Here is a 22,734-nt window from a genome sequence, read left to right as displayed (position 1 = left end):
ATAGTGTTACACTCTCTTATCCGATGGAAAGGCTTGCAAATGTTGAAACCCTCAAGAGAACCAATCAGATTTTTGCCACCAAGAAAACCATCTAATCACAGACAAGCTCATCTTTGTTGACAGTGCCTTTCTCTTCATCTAGTCTCTACTAGAACCGTTTGCTGAAGAAACAATTGAATCCTTGGAAAAAGACTTGATTGGGGCCATTCTTTTAAATTGGAGGAAAAGCCTCAAGTGCAAGTGGACTAAATTCTGGGCTTAATCCAGTACCAACTGATCCAGCTATTCATTTCTTGACAAGTTTCTGAGAAATCAAATTGTGTCCTTAGAAAAAAAATATGTAAAAGTCATGTATTGAAAATATGTACAATATTCCATAAAAAATAACTGTTCAATGACTTGCATGGAAAGGGATATTTTTCGACATTTGAGGGCTGCCTTTAATGCTGGTATCAGTGTGGCACAAGTTGTCCTCAAACAAGTCCTTTGATATTTCAACTTTTTGCCTGACATGTCAAGTCTGGCAAAATGCTTGAATCAAGGAAGAGACCAAAATCCTTTATTCGACCCAAGCTCGTCCAAAAAAACTCATTTTGTTTGTGCAAACTTAAATTAGGCTAATCCAATCACGTAAGACTTTGCCTTCAATAAGAACAGTTCCTTGTTAGCAAGTATGTTTTGCGACTATTCAAATGCCCAATTACCAACGCTTAAAAAGAAATTGAAATGAATTACTATCGTTATTCTTTATTGCGACAGATTTGCCATTGGACTTACAGGTTGACATGATTACATTTGCTCTCAACTAGTCTTCCCTATTGAAGTTTTGGGTTAGGCCCATTCTCCGTTCTTCTCATCATTTTGGGAATATTTAATAATTAAGTCAACAGGAACGGCTTATACCACATGCCACTAGTTTTCGGCCTAAATTTACGAGTAAGGTTTGGTGATCACAGAAGGTTGTCGCTTCCTTGTGTCCAAGGTCTACCATGTTTAGTTCTCGGATCAACTCGCGTAACGAATCATAAATTTGTTGAAGGAAAAGAACCAAAACACAATTACACTATTGTGACAGTGAAAGTGAGAAAAGGAAACGTCAATTACCGTTTTTATTCTACTGATATTGAACTGTTTGTTCCTCCAAAGCCACCCCACCTCACGACTCGACTCCAAGTAGCCTCACCCAGTAACATAAGACTGAGGTAAATGTCTAAGCGATCAGGCATTCTAAGCATACAGAGAGCTGCCTTGTCACACTGGACGGTATAAAGTAGTGTAAAGCATGTATGTACATCTATATATTCACCTGCCTCAGATCTTTGATTAAAAAGCGGAGACCACCAACGAAACTGATCAAAAAGACTGCCAGACTGAAGAAAGGGTAAGGTTTGCTTAAAATCTATCTTATTATTGCTTGTTTAACTGCCTTTTGGCAAACAAATAATGCGAAACATTCCACTCATTTCCTTGATCGAAAGCAAACGTTTCCGAGCAAATGACAAAGAACATCCTCCAACCGATGTACCATTTGACGTAGTTGTCTTGCCCTGAAAAGTCAAACCCAACACTTTTAGTACATTGCATGTGCTCAATCAGATACAGGAGAGCTCTGTGTCCATCATACCGTATGTCGATTCAATTATTGGTCTCAAGATGTCCTGGTTTCGGTCTAACTTCTCCAACCATGCGTCCAATGTTTTGGCGTAATGTACGCCATTGACCTTCCAGATGTCCTCCAATTTGACATGGTCTTGAAAATGGACCAATAACTCGTGACTAGGCATTGTGCCTCCGGTAAAGAAAGTTTTGGCCATCCACCCTGCATCAAGCAATGAATGGTAAAAAATGCGTAGTCCCCAAAAAAATAACTCTGAACAAAGATTATAGGTAGAATGATAGTAACAATTGTGGCATGATTGATTGAACAAAAGCAAGTCAATCATCTTAATTAATGATAACTAAAAAGGATCATACGAGCTTCTGCTTCAACAATGATCTTCATTTCGATTGAACAAACAATCATAATATAGGAAAAAACGTCATGTATTGAACGTCATGAAATGGCCAACGTACCTTTGGTGAAATGATAGGCAAATATCTTGTGGGTGAAAATATGAACGAATAGCTTTCCCTCCGGCTTGAGCCAACCCGCGATCTTCTGCAGCAACTTTTCGTAGTTTTTCATATGCTCAAACATCTCTGTAAAACAATGAAGATTGGCTGCATCATTCAGGAGCAAGACACCCGCGTTTAAACGTCAAGGAAATCAAACACAAATGGATAAAGCTACGCTGATCACTTACCAATGGATAAGACTCTGTCTAACTTATTGCCAAAGTCCTCACGCTGAAATACCGAAATATCGCCAACGTAAACATCTACATTTTTGAATCCACGACTTTGGGCCTCTTCGTGGATATAAGTCTTTTGTCCAGTTGAATTACTCAAGGCGAAGATTTGGGAATTGGGGAACTTTTCGGCCAGATACAAGGTCAAACTTCCCCATCCACAACCCAAATCGAGCATGGTCATGCCTAAAAATGTCCAAATCAGTTGATAAAGAAAACTTATCTGGTAGAGGTCATTGTAAAATAGTCCCTCTGACCATCTTTAAGTTGAGCTCGTTCGCAATAAAGCTCAAACATTTTGTTTTCCGCCTCGCCTAAGGTTTCGTTGCCTTCGGGGAAATAACAACTGGAATATTTCATCCTGGGCCCAAGAGCAATGCGATAAAATTCCGGTGGAACCTAAAATCAAAATTAGCAAAAAATGTTTTATCCATTCAGTAAAACGTAACAGTTTAATGCCTAGCCCAATATCTTCCCCCTCCCCACTATTTTCCCCACTATTTTAATGCTTAACAACATAATCGTTCATGATTATTGCTGAAGCATGTCCTACTCGGCTTAAAGCATGTCTATGAGGCTTAAAAGGCTTAAAAAGCTCTTATTTCAACTGAAAAAGGTTGACAGAAGCAATCGGAAACAATTCAGTGTATTTCGGCACTTTATTAACACAAGGTATATTTTGCTCAAGACGCATTTCATCTTGAAAAACCAAGAGGATGACTTTGATGAAGATAGGATATTAGAGGTGAATTTAGCGTCTCAAGGAATTGCTATATGAATATTTGAAGATTTCTGAATAGTAAAAGCAAAACACATATCGGTTAGATTACTCCCAAAAACGCAACAAGGAAGTACTTTTAGGTTAGTCATAAGAAAAAGACAAAACTTAAATCGTAGAATTAGAAACGACAAATTCAGATGCAAATATCTACCCAATGGCTAACTATTAGTTCATATGATTTGAAGGCATGAAATAACAATTAGCAATTATGACCAGTTTAATGTCACTTTAAGCAACATTTTTTGTGCGTTAGCCAATTTCTACATATACAAGTCGATTGAATTCCCTTGGTGTTTGCCAAATTTTACGAAACTATCGAGATTTGGTCAAGTTGAAGACTAAAAGATATATTTCATGTGCACCACAAAGTCCTATTGAAGTTCACGAGAGACTTGCAACTTTTCATATCCATTGATGGTTCACTCACCTCATAATGTTGTTTATTAGCATCCGCTTGGTTGATGGCAATAGGCATAGATCGAATGTCTTCCAAGAACTTCCTCATTCGTTGGGATTGAGCTTCCACTCCGCCCGCACCAAGCTCTGCAATCTCGCCCGCTAAAGCGCCATGGATCTTATATCTCAATAGATAATCCGGAAGAAGGCCATATTCCAAGGCTTTCCAGAACAATTGCCGATAGAGACCCATAATGTATTGAGGTTGAGCAGTGACACTACTTGTAAGAACACCTAATCACAAATGGAAAACAAGTACACTGTCTGTTCTTGAATCCGAATCGATCCTCTTTCCACAGCCCAACAGCTCTGGTTGGACGAGTGCTTGCAGCGTCATCTGATAACATCCAAGGTAGCTGGCTCAGCACCCATCTCCTTACGTAACACGGCAGTTGATCTAACAAGACTTGAGAAGAGAAACTTGTTGGTTGCCATGCATTATTGCATGTGAGTCTGTGAGCCAGGGAATCTGAGCTGTGGCTAGGCGGAAACGTACGTACGAGTACTTCCATACTACACAAATACGCAGACTAAGAAGGGCGAAGTTCATGGAGGCATAAGCATTTCAGCTAGGCTTTCAGCTACGATTGTTTATCTTATCGGTTTCCAATTCAGTCAGTGAGCTAAAATAATGTTGATCAATCGTGTTTTCAAGGGCTGATTTCACAAGCAAAATGCCAACACCGCTGGCTTTTCACTTCTTACGAATTGGAAGTCCTTCTTAGGGTTTGAGCGGGTCAAATGAAGGAAAGCGACCATCCAAAGGTCATTTTAACGGCTAAACCTCGAAGAGAAAGCTAGAATAGAAAAGAGCTGTCATGGTCTGACACTTTTGACCCCAAAATGGAGGGTTATTCTACATAACCTATCAATTTGCCATGTGAAGTAAAAGAAATTTATACAAATGTAGTCAAGCACCCTGATTTTGGGAATTTGGTGGAGGGAGATTTTAAGTAACTCTAACGAACGGACGAATGGTATCTTGCATACCTATGACACGCTAATTTCTATCATCAGCGTGAAAGACACTGAAATAACTATTAACATATTAAAATGGACAGTTATGAAACCCTGAGGAACACCAACTTAACATCACGTATGCCACTAAAGGAACCCTCGACCATTGTCGCAGACTACTAGAATTTAGTAGCACTCCCAACTCTGATCCCGCCAAAACCACTCCACTTTGGGTCAGAGCAACTATAAGTCCATTTTCAGAGTACCTGAGTAAACAAAGAAATTGAAAAAAATGTGATTACGGGCCAGTTATTCTTAAAACATTTGGTTGTGAAGGGGTTCGTTTAAATGTAAAACCGTCTGTCTAATGAGGCTGATCCAAACTGGGCTGTAAGTCAATTTGATTATAATCTTTGTTTTTGCCTTTTACAGCGATCTAATTTTCAATAAAAATCTAAATCCCCTGTCGTTGATTCTAGCACGTGGTCAATATATATATTATTTTTTCGCACCCTTGTATTGTTTATACATTTTCAGCTGATATCGTTTTTGTCGTATTATCGGGCTCAGGGTGCTCGATATTCGTCCCAACAATCTTTACTACCTAACTTTGATTGACATACCTAAGTTCTATAACGGTTGAGAAGATATCAAAATTTCACGTCAATTGTGTGTCCATTTCTTCAGTTGTCCGTGCTTTAACTAATATACTTTATATCTTTGCTTCTATCGAGAAGGAAACTAATCACCTCGGGCTCCTTCATTGTTTAATTTGCTTCCTTCTAATATTCGCAGAGAATACGTTGGCCTTGTTGATCCGGTAGTAGGATTTAAGTCAGACTTTGACAACTTTTTAGATGGCATTCCAGATCAACCCTACATTCAAGGACTAGTTCGGTCTGCCAACTCAAATTCGTTGGTATACCAAATTTCATATAAAGATTGAAAGGTAATAAATAGCAAATTATAACCTTTCATTTTAATAGTACTGGGGATTACATTCCCTGTAGCGGTTAGATGAGCCCATGAAAAACCAAACCAAATAAAAAAAAATCGATAACCTTGCCTCACGGAGCCTGTTCACTTTTCTTCAGTTTCCACAGAAACAATGTCCACGATCAAGAGATACATATGGCCTTTTCATGACATTATTTATGTCCCGAGTAACTCTTGCCTTTCCTTTTGGTTGCTTTGCGCGCCTCTTACTGGTTCAGGATGACATTCTTAGGTTGATAAACCTTGAATTGCACCTCAGCCAAGAATATCATGACAAGAGTCGTGCGGCAATGAGACAAAACTATTGTCATTGAAAAGACGATATCTCAAAAAAAATCGTAAAAACGCCTTTAGTTCAAACTCGCTCAATTTAGTTACACCCTGCAGATATGGAAAGGGAATATGTAATTGTGACAAACAACTCCCCTTCATCCGGCATCAGGGTTTGATCCTCACCACTCTAGTGTAGAAATTTTTTAACACCTCATATAAAATCCATAATGAACGCAAATGTCGTCTGAATTTGTGCGTTCTCTGCCAAACTTTTTCATGCTTCTTCATTTCATTTTAGATGAAACAACAGAAAATCTCCAGAAAAGGCTAAGAGTTTGAGCCTCCCGAACTATTATGTGAAAACTTTATTCCAAAACCATTTCAATGATAAATAGATCGATTCAACTCCAATTTGAAATGTATTTTAGACCCCTTAGACCACTTGGTTACACTAAATCCTCTCTGTATCAATGGTTTGTTGAACAAATCATTTTCTATTATGTGGGCTGTCCTACTTTGTCCTTCTTTTTTTTTAAATACAAATGACTTGCATATGAAAATTATAATGGACATTTTTTTGGAACCGACAAGGCATAGGAATATTTTCCCATGCCCGTATAAATAGTAGTGACTTAGACCACAAATAGCGAAATAGTAGTTACCCTCAAGATGTTGTTGATGAAGGAGCTTTTAATGGTAACTGTCACTATTTTAGGCAGCAGGGCCCTTGAAGGGTCTAACAAAGCTAATGGGCACGCACAATGTCAGCTTTTAAATGCATGATATTCTAGAATAAGTCAAAAGCCTTTATCATGACTTTCGATTCCGTAGCCGCGTTTTCGGTTTAAAACTTGATAGACATTCGTGGAGCGAGTGCCATTCGTCGTTTCTATTTTTTCTTGCGATTGCAGTTAATCAAGAGCGCCTTGTTTATATCCTGGCAAACCATTTACGTTGATGACCTTGTCGCTAACCTTGGAACGTCACTCAAAGGCCGCTTATTTACATTTGGTTTACATAACTACTCGAATACCCGTTGTACGAACATAAGTGGAGGAAATGACTGCTTGTGTGGCATAGGTTGTGCATGTTCTCTATCATCATCGATTATGATTTTGAGTTCCAAGAAACGTGGAGGCTCTAATTTTCTACAAAAGGTGGGTGTTACAATTAGGAAGAGCGTCAGTTAGGATTGCTCAATAGGCCTAGGCATGTGTAAGAAATAAGGAGTGGACCAGCCTTTTTTACCACTTTGAAATATTACCGTACGCAGATCCTGTGTTGCTAGGCCATGGCTGTTTTTCCAGATAAAAAACATAGCACTGATTTGGAAACCAAGAAGGACGACGGTAGCTTCTTTGAGGAGACCTCTCTTCACGGTCTCAAATATTTACGTAAACATGGACGGACAAGGTAACGTTTTTTTCGCACTTGGGACTTGCATATCTTGCTTTACGCATCTCACTACCATTAGGGTGATCTGGATCAACGTTGTGGCGATTTGTGTGATTGTTCTGGTCATCTTTGCTGATTCAACCTTGACCGAGTTTTGGACAAGTCCAATGAGGATCCAAGTGAATTCGACCAATTCACCGCTCAACTTGGAAGATTTCCCTGTCGTTACTTTTTGCCCTAACAACGTCTTGAGCAGAGAGAAGGCCAAAAAGGCCAACAAAACTGATGCTGATATTCGAACTGTCTTAGATTACAAACAGGTGAAGGAGCTTTTTCCATCAAAAATGTCAACATACGGTACACATAATAAATTTCTTACTCTTTTCTAGTATGCCCAATCTTGCTCACATTTCATGAGAACCTGCACTTTTTATGGGATAGATTGCCAATCTTTTATCACCCAGGTCATCACGGACATGGGGTGGTGCTGCCAATTGGATGTGATGGAAGTGATGAATGCCAATGCAGATGCAGAGTCTGGTGGCATCGTCGGCCTCATGGGCTTGGACGTTATCTTCGATATCGAATCTTACAACTACATGATGCCAAATTGCTACTTTGAGGGGATAGTGGTAAGAACGGCCCCAAATTTCTCGAGTAATTCAGAGTGCCGCAAGCATCATTCAATGGTTTGATTCAGTTCCGAGCAATACCCCGAGGGAGTTATCCGAATATGTTGTCCAAATTCACCGCAATTTCTCCGGGAGCAACGGCTTACGTGAATATGAAACTTGTCAAGATCTTCACCACTGACGACGCTCGTGAAAAATCGATCAAAATCCGGAATTGTGTGTTTCAAGACGAAATCACATTGGACAATTTTGACGTCTACACTCAAGACAATTGCTACACCGACCAGATCATCAATCAATTCAAGGAAAAATGCGGCTGCATTGGAATCTACAGGGGTTAGCATTTTTTGGTTGTAGCTTTCTTCTATTTTACCATTCTTCTGTAATGCCATCAGTTCTTTCATCTTTGCCCTTAGAGTCCCAATTATTTGCAAGTTATTTAATTTGTAAGTTATTTATTTTGAATGTTAGTTGGAGGTTGGAAGGTGAGCCCAAAAACATTAGGATAAGAAAACCAAAGATTTGTCCTCATAACGGGCGCCCCATTGCCAAAAATCGCCCCCGAAGCTGTTTTCCAATGTTTTTGTTTTCGAGATTTCTTTTCAGATCTGGTCTCTAGTCCTATTATAATTGAAGTCAAATTGATCATTGAACCTTCCCTTTTCACTACTTAAGGTTTTGGAAATTCCTCCAACTACAAAGAATGCACACTCACTGGCAGTCTCGCATGGAGATCAGAAACAGAATACCTTGAATGTTTAGAAAATGGTGAGATCTGATGTTAGGCACAAATTAGAATGGTAACACTTACGTGCGCGTGCGTGCCCCTATCTTGGTATCGTTTTGGATAGGTTACAATACATCGGATGTGATTAGTGCAGCGGGATGTCCCTCTCAATGCTTAGCACCTTGTCAAGAGGATCAGATCTCGTTGGAGATCTCCACAGGAGCTACCCCCGGATTTCAAGCTCTCTGTGGACGTGAGCCCACTCCAGACGACAAGCTTTCCTGCCTATTGAATTTTTTTGGAAGGCCTATCAACGATAAACTTTGTGAGACGTTGGATATGTTTGCGGATGACGAGTACGAGCTGTACTCGAGGGCAAGACTTTGCGATAAAACGTTCCAAGAAGTACACCGGCAATGCAATACGACTGTTCCACATCTGAAACCCTGTTTGCAAGCATTAAATCTTTCAGTCAGCGACAGGCGTCATGTGGAAGAAGTCATATACGACTATACCAGGTACGATTGATTCCATTCCGGTCTCAAAATACTTACATTAACACGCTGCTTGTCATTCATTCCCAAGGGCAAATATCATCTCTGCCAGATTAATATTTTCGGAAAAATATTTTTCTTCAATTGAACGGGATGTCTCCTACACGCTCCAATCTCTAATCTGTAAGATTCTGAGTTATGCCTGTGTGCCTGTTGGTTTTGACATAAATGATTTGCTTGCGTTCCAGGTAACATTGGAGGTCTTCTTGGGCTTTGCTTAGGTTGTAGTTTCATAAGCCTGATCGAGATCGTTTTCTTCTGTATCAAACTACTCCCGTGCAAGCTACCAATTTGTAATTAAGCATGAAATGGACAATAAAGTTCGGCACATTCATTCGTACCTCATGTTTTTAAGGTGCCAAATGACGCCTACAATACATTGTCTTATCTTTCATATCGGATGAATGGGATTGGCGATAACGTGTTATCGCACGGATTTAATCATTTTCTCCCGATTCCCATTGGGTGACAAAATCAAAACAGCGAAGCTTTCGAAGTTCATCCATCATGGAATGGAGTTTCCTGTTTTTGACTTATGTACTTGCATTGGTGCGTGGTGAAACCGGTCAATATGCGTTAGATAGATCTTATTTTAATAATGAGAACCTAATGATTCCCCATGACATTCTCGAGTGCTACAAAGACCGCGATGTGTGGGACAGATATCATCGTCTTCCCTCTAGTGTAGATTCTTTGGTGTCTTTGATTCGCAAAATCGAGTTGGACCCCAGGTTGACAAACTGGAACCCCGGACATTTAGCCGCCACATTGATTCACAAATACCGATTCGACGGGATCCAATATGACCGGTGCATCGATACGAGCTTCACAGGAGCTGTTCCGTACAAATTGGATCTAGTCAATTCGTTCTCGAAAATGGCTTTGGTTCGATTGCTCATCAGCGGGAACAGAGATGATTTTCCAACGGATGTTTTAACCAAAGAGGAGTCTGTGAGTCTTAGAACAGCTTGTACGTTCTTTTTGTCCATGGCTTATAGCATTTTTTTCATTATAGTGTTCTCTTCATTGGATGCTATCTTACTCGGTGAACACTACCTTTCGCGACGACGAGGTCTTTTGGAACGACAATTACAACAACAATGGGAATGGTTATTGGGGTTTTCGTCCTCCCTATGGAATGTCTCCCGGTGGATGGAATAACAACCCAGGAAATTGTGAGGAGAGGAAACCAATCAGCCGATCCCCGTGGGAAATGGGTGTCATTTGGAGTCCTGCTGGTCCAGTGGCAGCCGGTACCATGCTTTCTGGGTTGGCTGCCGGATTGGAGCCCCAATATGTAGATTGGTCCAACGGACAAGTGGACAACGCTTGGGCCGCGACATTGGCTTCAGATCTTGGGCAAACAAGCCTGCTGAAACGGAGGGACGGACAATTCGTGGGTCCGGATGGATACTTCAACTCCACATTATGTCCCAGAGAATTCTATATGCGCTTGGTTGGAACAGATGCCATGTACTCTCATCTCACTGTGGCAGAAATCAATGGTGGCGTGGATGGACTGATTATGGGCAAGTTTGCAGATGAGTGGCAAGCCAAGTCCGAGTTCACTTTGTCTCAAATTGTGGATAGATATTATTCAGTGGGAGGAATGGTGTCTCATGATGTGAGCTACTCATCTTGTGACCGGTATGCAAACTATCGCCGCTATTTGGACGGGACCAAGTTGAAGGAGCAGGCTCTTATTTTTGGCATGGAACTCAAGCATATTTTGTTACTTGTGTCAATGGATGTGACTGCAATTCGTGCATCTATAGAATCGGCCAAACATCAATTGGAGTCCAAGATGAATGAACTGGACGCGAGTTTAGATCAATTTGGGGAATGTGCAGAGAAACGAAAGCGAGAAAGATCTTTTGATTCAGGGAAATTTAATGTTCCTCCTATCGATGAAAAGTTCCCTTCAGCCGGATATGCCGATGTAGCCATGATTCTAGACACCTCCATCTATTCCATCGAGGATGAGGTGTTTATGAAGCAAGTTGCGGCAAGCTTGGCCATCGAATTGGACATCTGGAACACCAGGGTAAGAGATGACAACCATGAAGACGTGATCATCCAAGCTGGAAGCCATTTTGAACTCAGTGAAGGCAAGAGAGGGACTGTTCTCCTCAGTTCCGAAGATTCTCATAATAAAGCTCAACTAGCATGCGATATTCTGTCTACTCGTATACCTCAAACTGGCGACAGCGATCCTTTGAAGGCTTTAGAGGCCGCAGCGTCCAGATTGAGCGCCCGAAGAAGGGATCGTGACGAAGCCAATGATCTATCATACGGCAAGGCCCAGGTAATAGTCATGGTTCTATTTACCCGAATGTCCACCACGGATGAGAGAGCGCTGCATAACGCTATTTATGGACTGCGGCAATCCTTTCCGGATGTGAGGCTTCTTGTGGCCACACGATGGGTTGATGCCAACAGCTTCTCCAAATACGTACTCTTCCCCGAATATGACGTGATCACCTTGAGTTCCATTAATCAAGAGCAACGAGCGGAGGTCGACGGAAGACGCTTGGGACAGAGGATAGCTCAACTGCCAGGACAGATTCAGTATTCCAATTGTGATCCTGATGGGAACTCGTACGATCCTGAGCGCCTGCACGAAGTCATCTTGTATGTTCTGCCCAATACCCAACGCTACTTTCGCATTCATCCGCGATACTTTCTCAAATCGTACAAACTTCAAGTTATCATAGAGGTTGAGTTCAACTCGGCTGAGATTTGTTGGAGCCGAGCAAGTCCGGAGGAGATTACACTCAACGAGTTCTACGACGTGTTTGACAACGATCTGTTTGAGTTGGATGAGCAATGCAACTCAATCAATGGAGGCAATTCAGGCTCCAGGAGGTTGACTCTTAGTTGGGATAAACCATGTCAGGGTAAAAGCATCACCCGATGTCGGCCAATCTTTATGAAGATTGTAGGCAAAGATTCTGGCGGTCAGAATTGCCTGACTGATGACCATTATCCTTGTCGGAGCGCAGATGCGGCGAAAGTGACTTTGAGACATGATGGCATGACTTGTGGAACCCCATCTGTATTCCTATGTTTGTGGTTAATAGCATTAGGTCTTCTATTTATTGTTATCTTAATGTAATACATCATCGCAACTTAAATTGCCCACCGCCACTTTGCTAAACCACGCTCGTTCCACACGAAGATTATTCTCTGGGGTTTGAATCCAAGATCCATTTATGAACTGTTCTGTAACTCCCGAAAAGTATCCGCCCAAGACGGTTGGATACCCGCCTAAAAGACCCATCTCATGACCTGATCGAGGGGAATTCAGACTTGGAAGGTCGCTCCATTCCCAGGTCTTGAGATTCAAAAACTCAACCGTTGATGTGGCCCCTGAAGAAACTTGACCTCCCGTAACAATCACCCCTAGAGTTCCTATTGCAGGAGAGAAGCTTTAAACGTTAAGCCATAACTAAACTAAAGCAATCCTGCGTTATTCTTACCGTTCACATCGGCTAATAAGCATCCATGATCATAACGGCCACGGCGAAGATCGGAAAGGCGAGTCCACTCGTACGTTTCAATATCAAAGAGTTCCACTTTGGACAGGAACGAGCCACTAGTACCGCCCACAATTACCAGGCTAGACTCGGAAATGGCCACCGAACACGCCGCTTCCACGTTAGAGCTCATTGTCACGCCTTCCATCCAATAGCCTGCCTCACGATCCAAATACTCTGTTGATGATATTTGTCCGCCAGAATTTTCGCCTCCTAAGGATTTGGTTACAGATCACTTTCATTCTTGATGTTTTTCAAAAGTAGATTGTCAGACTTAGGAGGATTTGTACCTTACCCAAGACGACCATTGTGCTAAGGACAAAAGCACTGGATGGGAAACCTCTTCCTACGCTCATTGGGATGCTCTTGGACCAAGTGTTATTATGGAAGCCGAACTCCTCACAAGTTCTGAAAGACGCTTGTGATTAGGTTGGGGCAAAAAGGGCAAACATAATTAGGTAACTCGAGGCTCATTCTTAGCAGAAACTACACTTCTCCCATGTGCTTACGACGGTCTTGCAACCTTAGCCCAAAAGCCTCGTTTTGAACGTTTTATCTTATTTTTTCAAATTCAGGTTCATGCATACGAAATGAAATCGAGCAACTAAAGACAATAAAGAAATCTAATAAACGATAGTTATGTCTAACTGGTTGATTGTTTTTCAACAAGGAAATTGAAAATAGATGTCCCTCAATGTGTTCTTCAGCATAAAAAACCTTTCACTACTTTTTTTGAAGGATGTCGTCGCTTGTTCTTGTGTTAGTTCTGTGGGCGATTGGTTTCATATGACTGAGGCTCTGGTTGCAAAGTTCTTTTTATTTTGGGGTTTTGGGAGTGGACGCGCTGAAACGCGTTGTCCAGCTGATCTCATGTTCTTCCGTACTTTTTGGATGGGTGTGAGTTAGGATGTGAACTAACGAGTATATGATCTATTCAATCGCAACTTCAATAGATCATATCCTCATTTGTATTCAAAAGTTCTAGGTGCACTCCCGATTTCTACCAAATAGATTTGAGCGATCATAGTTTATGATTTGTTAGTGGGCATCTAGGTTTCTAACCTGAAATAGAATTTCATAAAGCAATGGCACCAAAGTCGTTCATTATGATTTTAAGGGCTGGAAAACGCCACGGTGTTTTTGGGTAATTGCATGATAGTTTAATAAGGCATTACCGTCTGTATTATGACATGGTCGAAATCATTAACAAATGTGACGCGCATTAAAAAAAAAGAACCATAACTGATTGAATTTCAATTACTCGCAGAACATAGACCGTTCCATAACTGTAATTTCATTAAGAATAATAACGTAAGTCAGCCCATGGAAGACGTTACACGTTACATTGAGACCTCCATGGTCTGACCTTAAGTCCCCCCATGAGGCAGCTAAGTTTTTTTCTGTGAACACATAAAATGACCTTTGACCATTGCTTTGATTCTTACGAATACCTCGAATTGAATGGATCCTCCTCCGTGAAACCTCCGCAAACGTAGATGATGCCATTCAAATTCTCGGCCACTGCTCCGTATCTTCCTTGCGTCAAGTTAGGGAAAAGACAGTTCGTACCGTTCCCGGTGATTAATTCTACGGAGCTCAGGTACGAGCTGGCGGTCCCAGTCCCTCCCAAAACGAGAATGGACCCCTTCACTGTCCCTGGAATAAAGATCAGGAGCACCGGAATGATCCAAATCATGTTCGGAAAACAATTTCGAATAAAGTGCTTGCACTCCGAACTACAACTCAAATCATGTTTGATGAGCACAACTCCTTATCAAACTGATGACGATAGCGATGTTGTTATTAGTTTTGTTTAATAATCCCATGATGGCGTTAAAACGGCCGCGAATGAATGTTAGTTTGCACAACTATTCGGACATTTAGGCAAGCGCTGGTACCAGCAAACAAACTTGCCAGTGATGCAAAATTGACGCTTCAAACTGGTTTTAACGAAGCTGACCTTTCCTCATATAGCCAGGTGAAAGAACGGTCAGCTTCTCAAAAGCGTGTTGTCTTAAATCATGTAAATCACAGAGTTCCTCCAACATTCCAGGAATTGCTACTGCAACTTGATTTAAAGGCAGATTTATGATCTTCTCCTTCATTTTGAAGGATGTTGTTTGTCCAGTATCCATTGAAACTGAAGTCATCGAGAGGCATCACTAATCTTTTGTTGTTATAAATTGTAATATCCTGTTGTTATTGGCAACATTTTGCGGTGACATCATCAAAGCAAGTGATGATCGAACAATTGACCATCGCCAAGTAATTTGTGTATTAAATGAAATAAGGGGCGACTGCTTCGAGGATCTAAGTTTTACGTGGTGATTTAAAAAAATATCAAAATCCCCCAAAAATGCTTGGAAATAATTGAGAATTTCGTGCGGCAAATATAAAGACCGAATACAAAGAATCGATCGACTTCGATTGACTCATTGGTAGACTCCGACAAAAAATGTTGTTCGTTTGTCGAGCAGAAATTCTACAGTGTTGCACCAACCGGTTTACTTCTGATTGCGCCATTCGAACCGCTAAACCTCTGTAATTTCTGCTCAACGTGAAAGCTAAAATATCAGAAGATCAGTAACAATATGTTCTAGTCTTCAATAGTAAGTCTAACAGCCATAGCGTATTGGTAGAGCCACCACTTTCCAATCAGCAATGCCCGGGCCAGCTTTGTCCGAGCTTCTTTGTAGCATTTAAATTACAGTATGAGTTGCTGCTTTAACATCTTAAATGGACGAACCTGCTGTCACTCCCAAGGGTGGAATGATAATTTATTTTGATCATGATGATCTATTATATAAAACGAAAGTCGAAGAAAGGAGCGCGCGAGTTCAGTTGGAGGACATTTTATTTAAGCTTTTATCAACATGGACAGATTTTGAACTTTTTTAACATTAATTTCACGTGGATTATCTCAATAGCAATGTTTGAAATCATCTTGGTTTCCTGGGTTCAAAATAGAGTATTTCATAGTTTGTTGATTGTGGGAAGCTGTACATTGATCTCTACACACAAGGTGACATATACACTGGATAACACATCAACTAATGCAATCTTTTTACAAGGATAAGCGCATGATTAGACATTCCAACATAAATGCAGATATGGCGGTTGATATGGATTTCAGTCGGTTAGGTAACGAACTCATTTCAAAGTTGATGAGGTCACTAATCCGAGGCTGTCCCTTTCATCGGGCAAAATCTATATTAGTTCTGGCCAGAGAAGGAGCTTGGTTCTTCTTCAGTTGGGGAAGGCGAATCCTCGCACGGTCGAGATTTGGCTCGGATTACTCTGGTCCTTCGAGAATTCTAAAATGAAAAACGTGGCCTGATATAGAAGTGTCTCCTTGACATCTCTTATTTAATAAGAGGATTTGTGCTTTTTAATCTGTAATTCACATACGAAAAATATCACAGATATTTTACAACACAGAAAAGCATTTTCACAATTCACACCACAGGAGGTTAGAAAAAGCTACAAAGAGATCATTGGGAACGTTCAGTGTACTATATTTATGTTGTCGAGTAGGCTTATGGCTCTTTAAATCCTATGAATTTGACTTTTTAAAGGGAGCAGTTTACAATTTAAAAACTTACTCCCTCTGGATCTTCCAGGTGTTGGGTGTATTTGGGACCAGAACTAGATGACTGGAGTCGAATGCGCTCTGGATCCACCCTTTCTCCGCCGTTTTGTCCAGGTCCTCGTCCATTGTTACTGGAGCAGCATCCACCTGGCCTCAACAAGAAGAACAACTTGAAATTGCATTGGGGGATGTTATAGAATATTGTTAGCAATAACATCATGGACACCACTCCGGCCAAAAGGTAGACTGAAAACATAAAGTTGATTGTCACTTGGTGGTCAAGGTTAATTTTGAGAGACCCATCAATTTACTCACAGGTTGTGCAAGCTTTGTAGACGGGTCTAAGTGCTTGTCCTGGGGAATCTCCGGGGATAAAGTCGCCGAGACCAATTGTGGTGAGGGAAATAAAGCAATAATACAGGGAGTCCAAATAGTTCCAATTGGATTCCAAGGTGGTAAACACTGCAGCCGGAAGTAGAAACATCAGAAAAATGACTAAGCACACGATCTGAAATTAATTAGACATGAACAGTATTCTTGGACAAGAGCATCTAATTTTTATTTTGGGTATTTTAAAAGTATTTGAAATTGGGTGTTAATGATTTACTTTCCTTTTGGCACCATGACAAACGTGCTCAAAATGAAATGCCCACCCTGATGGCAGTCCTGGAAATTTTTCTTTCAGTTTCAGATTCCATGGAGGCTACTCACAAACGTAAAGTGGATCAGATAGACGTATATTGGTTGATAAAGATGACCAATTTTAGACTTCATCAGATCCAACAAGAACTGAACGGGAATTTGGAGCCTTTCTAACACGGCCGAGAAGAGAATCAAAGTCATGGGAATTCCGATCAGGGCATAGATGATGCAAAACACCTTGCCCTCTGAAGACAAAGGAGATTGGTGGCCATAGCCTGGAATTTTGAAATTATATTAAAACTAATAAACAGGTGTGCTAAAGCGTAGCATGTTTACCAATGGTGGTGATAACGGTACTGGAGAAAAAGAACGATTGTCCAAAACTCCAAGATGGAACGCTCACTGATCCGTTCCAACCCAGGGACACACCACGGTTGTTGGCATCCACAACATCTGACATAAGTTCCTCAAGATCATGGGCTGGAAAGGCAATGAAATGGTTCAACATTGTTTTGACGAATGGGCTTTTTTTAATTCGACAATGGTTTCTCTTCTACTCAATAGCATGGCTCTAATAAGATGCCTTCCTGGATGGATAGACTTTTATCAAATAATGATAAAAACAATTTGAAGAATGGGGATCATAAGGTTATCAGGCTTAGACGATGTACTAGAGTCTTTTTGTGGTAATCAACACTACCCTGATTTGAGAAATGGGCCCATTATTGAAAAAGAGAACGTTCAACATATCTTACCTTCAATGCATGGAAACTTTTTCAAGAAGGCAGATTGCTTTTCCTCGAGAGATTTCACTGCCTCGCTCTCTATTGGTCCTTCGATGGCTGAGAAAACGGACGCGCCCATGGCCAAGTAAAACAAGAAAAAGAAGCCTGAAAATGAGTGAACCATGAAACAGGAATCCACCGAGGATGCTTGGCAGCCTCGCTTTTTCATTATCACACTTGAACTCCACGTTATAATGAGAACCAGCCCTCTCGTAATTAGATGACATTGTTATGGAAAACCGCTTCTGGAACCACTTAAGGCTGATCCCTAGATAACCGAATGCCTCTTGGCGTGCTCCTAAACTGAGCAAAGTTCTTTGATGTTCAGAAGTGTTTCATTCTAGCAAATTCAGCCTTTCGTAACCGAGCGTTACAACATGCTCAAGAAAGCACCTAGATATCAGAAATAACTGTTACATAATTTAAAGCCATGCCACATTGACGAAATCGTCTCAGAGGGCGTGCTCTCGACATTGGCTTGAAGCAAACGTGCAATTTGCAGCCATATGGACACGCCGTTATTGAGTAAATACATCTATGGCAATGGCGAATGGCGATCTCATTTATTTTGAGTGTACAGTGCTCGAGTGATTCATACTTAATCCGAGAAGCCTCCAGTTTGATTGTTGCATTCCAAGGTCATCGTCTCCATTCCCGGCCACAGATCCTGTTCCCATTTCTGATCCAGGACCAGGCTTCTTCAGCGTGGTCTTATCCAATGACAACATGCGAGCCATAACAATGCACGTACAACGGTAGATCCCAACCCAGTAATTGTTACTGGTATCCTTGAGATTGCTTGTGATAGTGGAGATCCCTCTCGACGTTCCGTGTTTTTGATGAGGAATTGAGCTGGAACGTAATTTAGATTGGAATTCAGCTTGGGTAAATGAAGAGAGGAACAAACGGCTAATATCCGAGAAAGATGTAATTACGTCTCAGAAGCCTGCAGTGACAAAATTAAGTGACCTCCTATGGAGCAAGAGTAGAAATATTGGACATTAGACTAAAATTCTCAATGTTCATACTATTGTTAGATATTATAACTCATGCAGTATTCCCATTTCATCACTAAGTAAATATTTTTCGATCACAGTAGTCATGTTCGCATATAGCAATATTGATTAAAAGACTAATTCTCAAATATGTACAATTGTCCAAAGGTACTTTAGGAATTTTGAGTCTTGACATAGAATTGTCAAAATTCATTGGTCAAGATGGCTTCGCCTGCAGTCTCGCTCTATCGCTTCATTCGAAGATTTGGCCCTTAATGAAGGGCCACAATATGTGATTTGATCTTGGTATTTTCCCGAACCCTTTGGGTTTACCAAAGATAACAGAAATGAAGATCTTGTTATTTCCAAAAACTGAATGAGAGGCGAAACCTAATCCATACCGTCGAAACCTTATCTAATCCGATAGAAAAAGGTCCCTAATCCACACAAATTAAATGTGTGGCAAGTGAAAACATACATCCTTATTGTTCACCTATTTATGGCTTGATATGCGTTTGTGGGCAATATGATAGCACTTAGAGTCTAAACAAAGCAGAGCTGACAAGGCCAAAAGGCTCAGATGTTTCTTTTTTCTAAGGAAATATCCGGAGGGCTCTCGAAACGAGTGGTTGAAACAGAGTCCGTCGTTCTTGAATAAAAGTACTTTCACAGTGAGTGTCTTCATTTAAACGTACTTACGAAACCGAACTTGGGGCGAAAATGATAGAACCAATTACTTATCCGATAAATTATTTGTGGTCAATAAATGAATTTGGACCTGTTACACATTAGGTACAAAGTGGTCAAGATAAAGGTAATATCCAAACGATTTTTACTGTTTAACGTACGTCAATGTATGTAAGAATTGATTGGTATTGATCTTGGAATATGACAATGAATTGAAGAAAATATGAACTTGTTTTTATTCCAATACTCAAAACGCCAAGTAACTCTAAAACTGTTCATACGGTTGCTTTTCTGGTTGAATCATTATGTTGCCTTTAGCTTCATTTTTATATTGAAAACTTATTCATGATTCTTGAAACCAAAATTGCCTTTTTGGATAACACTTTTTTTGTAATGTGGAAAAATTCGTAAATCCGAAAAAAGGTTGTAAAAACGTGAAAAAAATGGTAAAATGCGGAAAATGGGGAAAACACTAAAAGCTGTGAAAGTAGCAAAAAAATAATTTTCCTCGCCTTTGCGGCGTTTATTTTCCGTTACGAAATGTTTGGATAACAACATTATTTGCCACGATATTGTTCATTGATTTTTTTGTCATTTTTCTGTTCATATTCGAAAGAAATTTGAATCTACTGGAAAAAAACTCCGGTTTTTCCTTATAAAAACAACAGCAAAAGAATAAAATATATTAAAGTTGTAGCCTTGCCATATAAGACATTAGGACACTCTTTTAAGGTTTCATTTCATTTTTTTGTCCTACTTAGGATGAGTTTGAAGAGCTTATAACTCTTAACACAGACATTTGATTCAGTTCAAATTTGACAACCCACACCCAACTCAAGAGCAAGAACAACCAATTTTAAGTTTGCTATTTTATCATATTAACCATTTTACTCTTTTATTCTAGCATATTTGTGTGTAAGATATATGCACCCACCTTCATTCATTTTACAAGCTGACATGACCGAGAGTCACAATAAAATTTATTATCATTATTATTATCAATAAGTAAAGGAATTGATGATTCTTCCGTTGCCGCCTCTGTCCAAAGATGGGATCTTTCAAAGGATGTATAAAAGTACGATTTACTTAACTGCAGCTCCCTTTTCCTGACTTTTCCAAGCATACAAAAAAAGTTAAACATCCTATAGCAGGCAAAAAAGATTTAAACTTGACATATTTGCCAAAAACTGAGAATTTAATTCTTCATCTGACCATGCTATAAGAAAGCAAACAAAAAGTCTCCAAATGGGTTAAAAAGGTTGAGAAAATACCGGAGATCTAAAAGGTGAAATCAAGACAAACAAAGAGTCGAAAAAGTTGAAAAAGTTGCAAAAACGGCTGATTGAATTTAGAAAATGGGAAATTTGCCCTATCTTTTATCCCTCATATAATGATTAGGCTCTATTCGTTGCAACATATTCATAAGTACGTTTGATTTGCCATACTTGTTAGTTGAGACCATCCCATAACAAAACTGTATAAAGTCTTGCTATAAGATTAGAGGATAAGGCCATTTGATCAATTTTGTCTCCATGCGTTCAAAGCTTATCTTTTTACCTTGAGAAATAAAACGCAATTTTCGAATGCCAATCGACTGGTATTTTTAATGAAACGGATCGCATCGAGTTGATTGACTCACTCAAAACCAATAAAAAGTCCGATCCTTTAAAGGAACAGACTAAAAACATGATCGTTCGAGGAGAGAAAATTGAGCAATTTTGAGCTTAAAATCTTCCCAAGATTGGTTCCATTAAGCTTTAATGAGTTATTCATGAGCTCAAGGTCCATTGTTTGGCCTCTTTTAATGAGTTAGCTCTGTAAATCTGCGAACAGTTACTCAAATGTCACAATTTTGATGACGTCTTATCACTAACTACTATCTAGAGTCGTTTATTGAGCTACTTTTCTGGCATTATCTTTATTTTGCTTTTGATTTAATCCTTATTATGATTAGCTTTCTTCATTTCATGAAACCAACACACATCATGATCAGAACTTACTTGAACCAATAGTTTTCGGTTATATCCAAAGGTCACCGGCTGGTTATCATGTTCAAATTTCACCAGGATTTCCATGGATCACGTCTCCATTTGGACTGAGACCAAGACGACACTCTTTCTCGCGTGCAAAATCCACAATCCTAACCAAATCCAGCTGTTATTCCCGCAGTTTGCTCTGCTCGTTCATTCCTTCTTTACACGTCTCTCTCCTCTTGGTGGTGGATCACAGCCGTGTACAAAGCCTCAAACTCACTCACTTACTCGCCTCTCTTTCTCCTTCTCTGCCTCCTCTGTTGAGTCCTTGAGTGGTTCCAACTTGCTTTCAGTTCCAACGACCTTTCGCTTAGCTTGCCTTGGTTCACAGAAATGGATTACTTTGTAGATTAGAAGGTCATGCTTGTCTCTTCTCTTCCTTTTCTTTTTCAGGTCTTTTGGTAGCTTACGATACTGTCTCGTTATGAACGAGTTACAATAATTCTCAGGATCAATACTAAACCCAGTGGTTCTCCACGATTGTTGTTACAAGGTCTATCTAGCAATTCAACCACGCCACGTAACATTATTGCATTTATTGAACAACCGCTATTGAGAATGTAACCAATCCCCAGCACTTCGAGATGATTTTTTTTCCACTTTTATTCAACGTTCATATTACTTTAATATCTGATCCACCAACAAAGTCCAAAACTTGCGCAAGTCTAACTTAATATTTTTAGGGGATGAAAACTTTGACAATAATGCTTTTTATGAAGTGATAACTATAATAAATGCACATATTGTTATCAAGGTTATCAAGGAGTAATATAGGAATAGAATAAATTCTATTTAAAACTAATCATGTGCTTCACATACTTGGATATCTGTGCGAAGTTAAGAGTTGATTGGTGCTGGTCGAGGGCTTCGCTTTCCTTTCCGTTTTGAGACCTTCTTTCTAGCGAGTCAGTGCGGGAAACTGAGTAGGATGAGCAGGAACGAGGGGACAAAGGCCCTCTCAGCATTCTAATGGGTCTGCTCTGGCCTTCTAGAAAGGAAGGAGGGAAGGGCCTCTCTTTGCTCAGCAATTTCATGAGGTGTAACGTGGACCTTCTCGATACTTCAATTGAATCACTGGGAATCAATTTCAGCATCGAACCTGGGTGCATTCTCATTACAAGATGGACCAATTATCCACAATGCTGGAGAGAACTTTGGTAATGGAAGATCGGCTAATCAAATCAGTCTTGGGTTTCTTTTTTGATTCTCCGTTTGACTTGGAATAGGCTAATTGGAAAAGATTCTTTTGGGTCCAACGTAGAGCTTACATTAAGTTGGCAGATAAAGAACCAAACCTGAGAGCTTTTTTGAAAATAAAACCATCGATTGTGCCTTGTTGACGAATCTG

General features: G+C 40.2%; 5 protein-coding genes across 7 annotated transcripts; 2 read left to right on the top strand and 3 right to left on the bottom strand.

The window, feature by feature from the left end:
* Nucleotides 1–1,382: 1,382 nt before the first annotated feature.
* LOC131890111 (uncharacterized) lies at nucleotides 1,383–4,028 on the bottom strand. The gene is made up of 6 exons (XM_059239391.1): nucleotides 3,557–4,028; nucleotides 2,606–2,747; nucleotides 2,304–2,534; nucleotides 2,074–2,199; nucleotides 1,625–1,819; nucleotides 1,383–1,547 (listed from the first exon to the last, which is right to left on the bottom strand). The coding sequence occupies exons 1-6, from the start codon at nucleotides 3,776–3,778 to the stop codon at nucleotides 1,408–1,410; spliced, it is 1,056 nt and encodes a 351-aa protein (XP_059095374.1). The 5' UTR covers nucleotides 3,779–4,028; the 3' UTR covers nucleotides 1,383–1,407.
* LOC131890110 (sodium channel protein Nach-like) lies at nucleotides 3,970–9,459 on the top strand. 3 transcript variants are annotated; one of them, XM_059239389.1, is made up of 10 exons: nucleotides 3,983–4,077; nucleotides 6,723–6,968; nucleotides 7,119–7,224; nucleotides 7,286–7,526; nucleotides 7,596–7,838; nucleotides 7,907–8,174; nucleotides 8,514–8,606; nucleotides 8,690–9,083; nucleotides 9,151–9,242; nucleotides 9,308–9,459. In XM_059239389.1, the coding sequence occupies exons 4-10, from the start codon at nucleotides 7,374–7,376 to the stop codon at nucleotides 9,418–9,420; spliced, it is 1,356 nt and encodes a 451-aa protein (XP_059095372.1). In that variant the 5' UTR covers nucleotides 3,983–4,077; nucleotides 6,723–6,968; nucleotides 7,119–7,224; nucleotides 7,286–7,373; the 3' UTR covers nucleotides 9,421–9,459. The 3 variants fall into 3 exon arrangements, with proteins under 3 accessions (XP_059095373.1, XP_059095371.1, XP_059095372.1); XM_059239390.1 differs by lacking the exon at nucleotides 6,723–6,968 and having other exon boundaries at nucleotides 3,970–4,077; XM_059239388.1 differs by having other exon boundaries at nucleotides 3,980–4,077; nucleotides 6,723–7,224.
* Nucleotides 9,460–9,565: 106 nt separating this feature from the next.
* Nucleotides 9,566–12,253, top strand: LOC131890109 (uncharacterized). The gene is made up of 2 exons (XM_059239387.1): nucleotides 9,566–10,070; nucleotides 10,135–12,253. Exons 1-2 carry the CDS (start codon nucleotides 9,627–9,629, stop codon nucleotides 12,232–12,234), a joined length of 2,544 nt encoding a protein of 847 aa, XP_059095370.1. The 5' UTR covers nucleotides 9,566–9,626; the 3' UTR covers nucleotides 12,235–12,253.
* Nucleotides 12,191–14,484, bottom strand: LOC131890112 (influenza virus NS1A-binding protein-like). The gene is made up of 4 exons (XM_059239392.1): nucleotides 14,107–14,484; nucleotides 12,951–13,063; nucleotides 12,599–12,868; nucleotides 12,191–12,530 (listed from the first exon to the last, which is right to left on the bottom strand). Exons 1-4 carry the CDS (start codon nucleotides 14,349–14,351, stop codon nucleotides 12,226–12,228), a joined length of 933 nt encoding a protein of 310 aa, XP_059095375.1. The 5' UTR covers nucleotides 14,352–14,484; the 3' UTR covers nucleotides 12,191–12,225.
* Nucleotides 14,485–15,491: 1,007 nt separating this feature from the next.
* On the bottom strand, nucleotides 15,492–21,579 carry LOC131890039 (potassium channel subfamily K member 6-like). The gene is made up of 8 exons (XM_059239310.1): nucleotides 21,354–21,579; nucleotides 18,270–18,523; nucleotides 17,642–17,776; nucleotides 17,223–17,366; nucleotides 16,956–17,161; nucleotides 16,560–16,752; nucleotides 16,258–16,490; nucleotides 15,492–15,969 (listed from the first exon to the last, which is right to left on the bottom strand). Exons 2-8 carry the CDS (start codon nucleotides 18,406–18,408, stop codon nucleotides 15,868–15,870), a joined length of 1,152 nt encoding a protein of 383 aa, XP_059095293.1. The 5' UTR covers nucleotides 18,409–18,523; nucleotides 21,354–21,579; the 3' UTR covers nucleotides 15,492–15,867.
* Nucleotides 21,580–22,734: the final 1,155 nt, after the last annotated feature.

This window comes from Tigriopus californicus, chromosome 11, assembly GCF_007210705.1.
Source record: "Tigriopus californicus strain San Diego chromosome 11, Tcal_SD_v2.1, whole genome shotgun sequence".
Taxonomy (NCBI): domain Eukaryota; kingdom Metazoa; phylum Arthropoda; class Copepoda; order Harpacticoida; family Harpacticidae; genus Tigriopus; species Tigriopus californicus.
Note: the sequence above shows the minus strand (reverse complement) of the source record. Positions and strands in the feature narration are given on the sequence as shown.

Coding starts and splice junctions, on each gene's coding strand:
- LOC131890111 (XM_059239391.1), bottom strand. CDS start 3,778: ATGGGTCTCTATCGGCAATTGTTCTGGAAAGCCTTGGAATATGGCCTT. Junction 2,748..3,556: donor CTAATAAACAACATTATGAG/GTGAGTGAACCA, acceptor TTTTGATTTTAG/GTTCCACCGGAATTTTATCG. Junction 2,200..2,303: donor AGACAGAGTCTTATCCATTG/GTAAGTGATCAG, acceptor ATTGTTTTACAG/AGATGTTTGAGCATATGAAA.
- LOC131890110 (XM_059239388.1), top strand. CDS start 7,103: ATGGCTGTTTTTCCAGATAAAAAACATAGCACTGATTTGGAAACCAAG. Junction 8,607..8,689: donor CCTTGAATGTTTAGAAAATG/GTGAGATCTGAT, acceptor CGTTTTGGATAG/GTTACAATACATCGGATGTG. Junction 9,243..9,307: donor CACGCTCCAATCTCTAATCT/GTAAGATTCTGA, acceptor CTTGCGTTCCAG/GTAACATTGGAGGTCTTCTT.
- LOC131890109 (XM_059239387.1), top strand. CDS start 9,627: ATGGAATGGAGTTTCCTGTTTTTGACTTATGTACTTGCATTGGTGCGT. Junction 10,071..10,134: donor TTTTAACCAAAGAGGAGTCT/GTGAGTCTTAGA, acceptor TTTTCATTATAG/TGTTCTCTTCATTGGATGCT.
- LOC131890112 (XM_059239392.1), bottom strand. CDS start 14,351: ATGATTTGGATCATTCCGGTGCTCCTGATCTTTATTCCAGGGACAGTG. Junction 13,064..14,106: donor GAGGATCCATTCAATTCGAG/GTATTCGTAAGA, acceptor AGCGTCTTTCAG/AACTTGTGAGGAGTTCGGCT. Junction 12,869..12,950: donor TAGCACAATGGTCGTCTTGG/GTAAGGTACAAA, acceptor CCAAATCCTTAG/GAGGCGAAAATTCTGGCGGA.
- LOC131890039 (XM_059239310.1), bottom strand. CDS start 18,408: ATGGCTCGCATGTTGTCATTGGATAAGACCACGCTGAAGAAGCCTGGT. Junction 17,777..18,269: donor CTGGAGGCTTCTCGGATTAA/GTATGAATCACT, acceptor ACTCATTTTCAG/GCTTCTTTTTCTTGTTTTAC. Junction 16,491..16,559: donor CTACAAAGCTTGCACAACCT/GTGAGTAAATTG, acceptor TTATGTTTTCAG/TCTACCTTTTGGCCGGAGTG.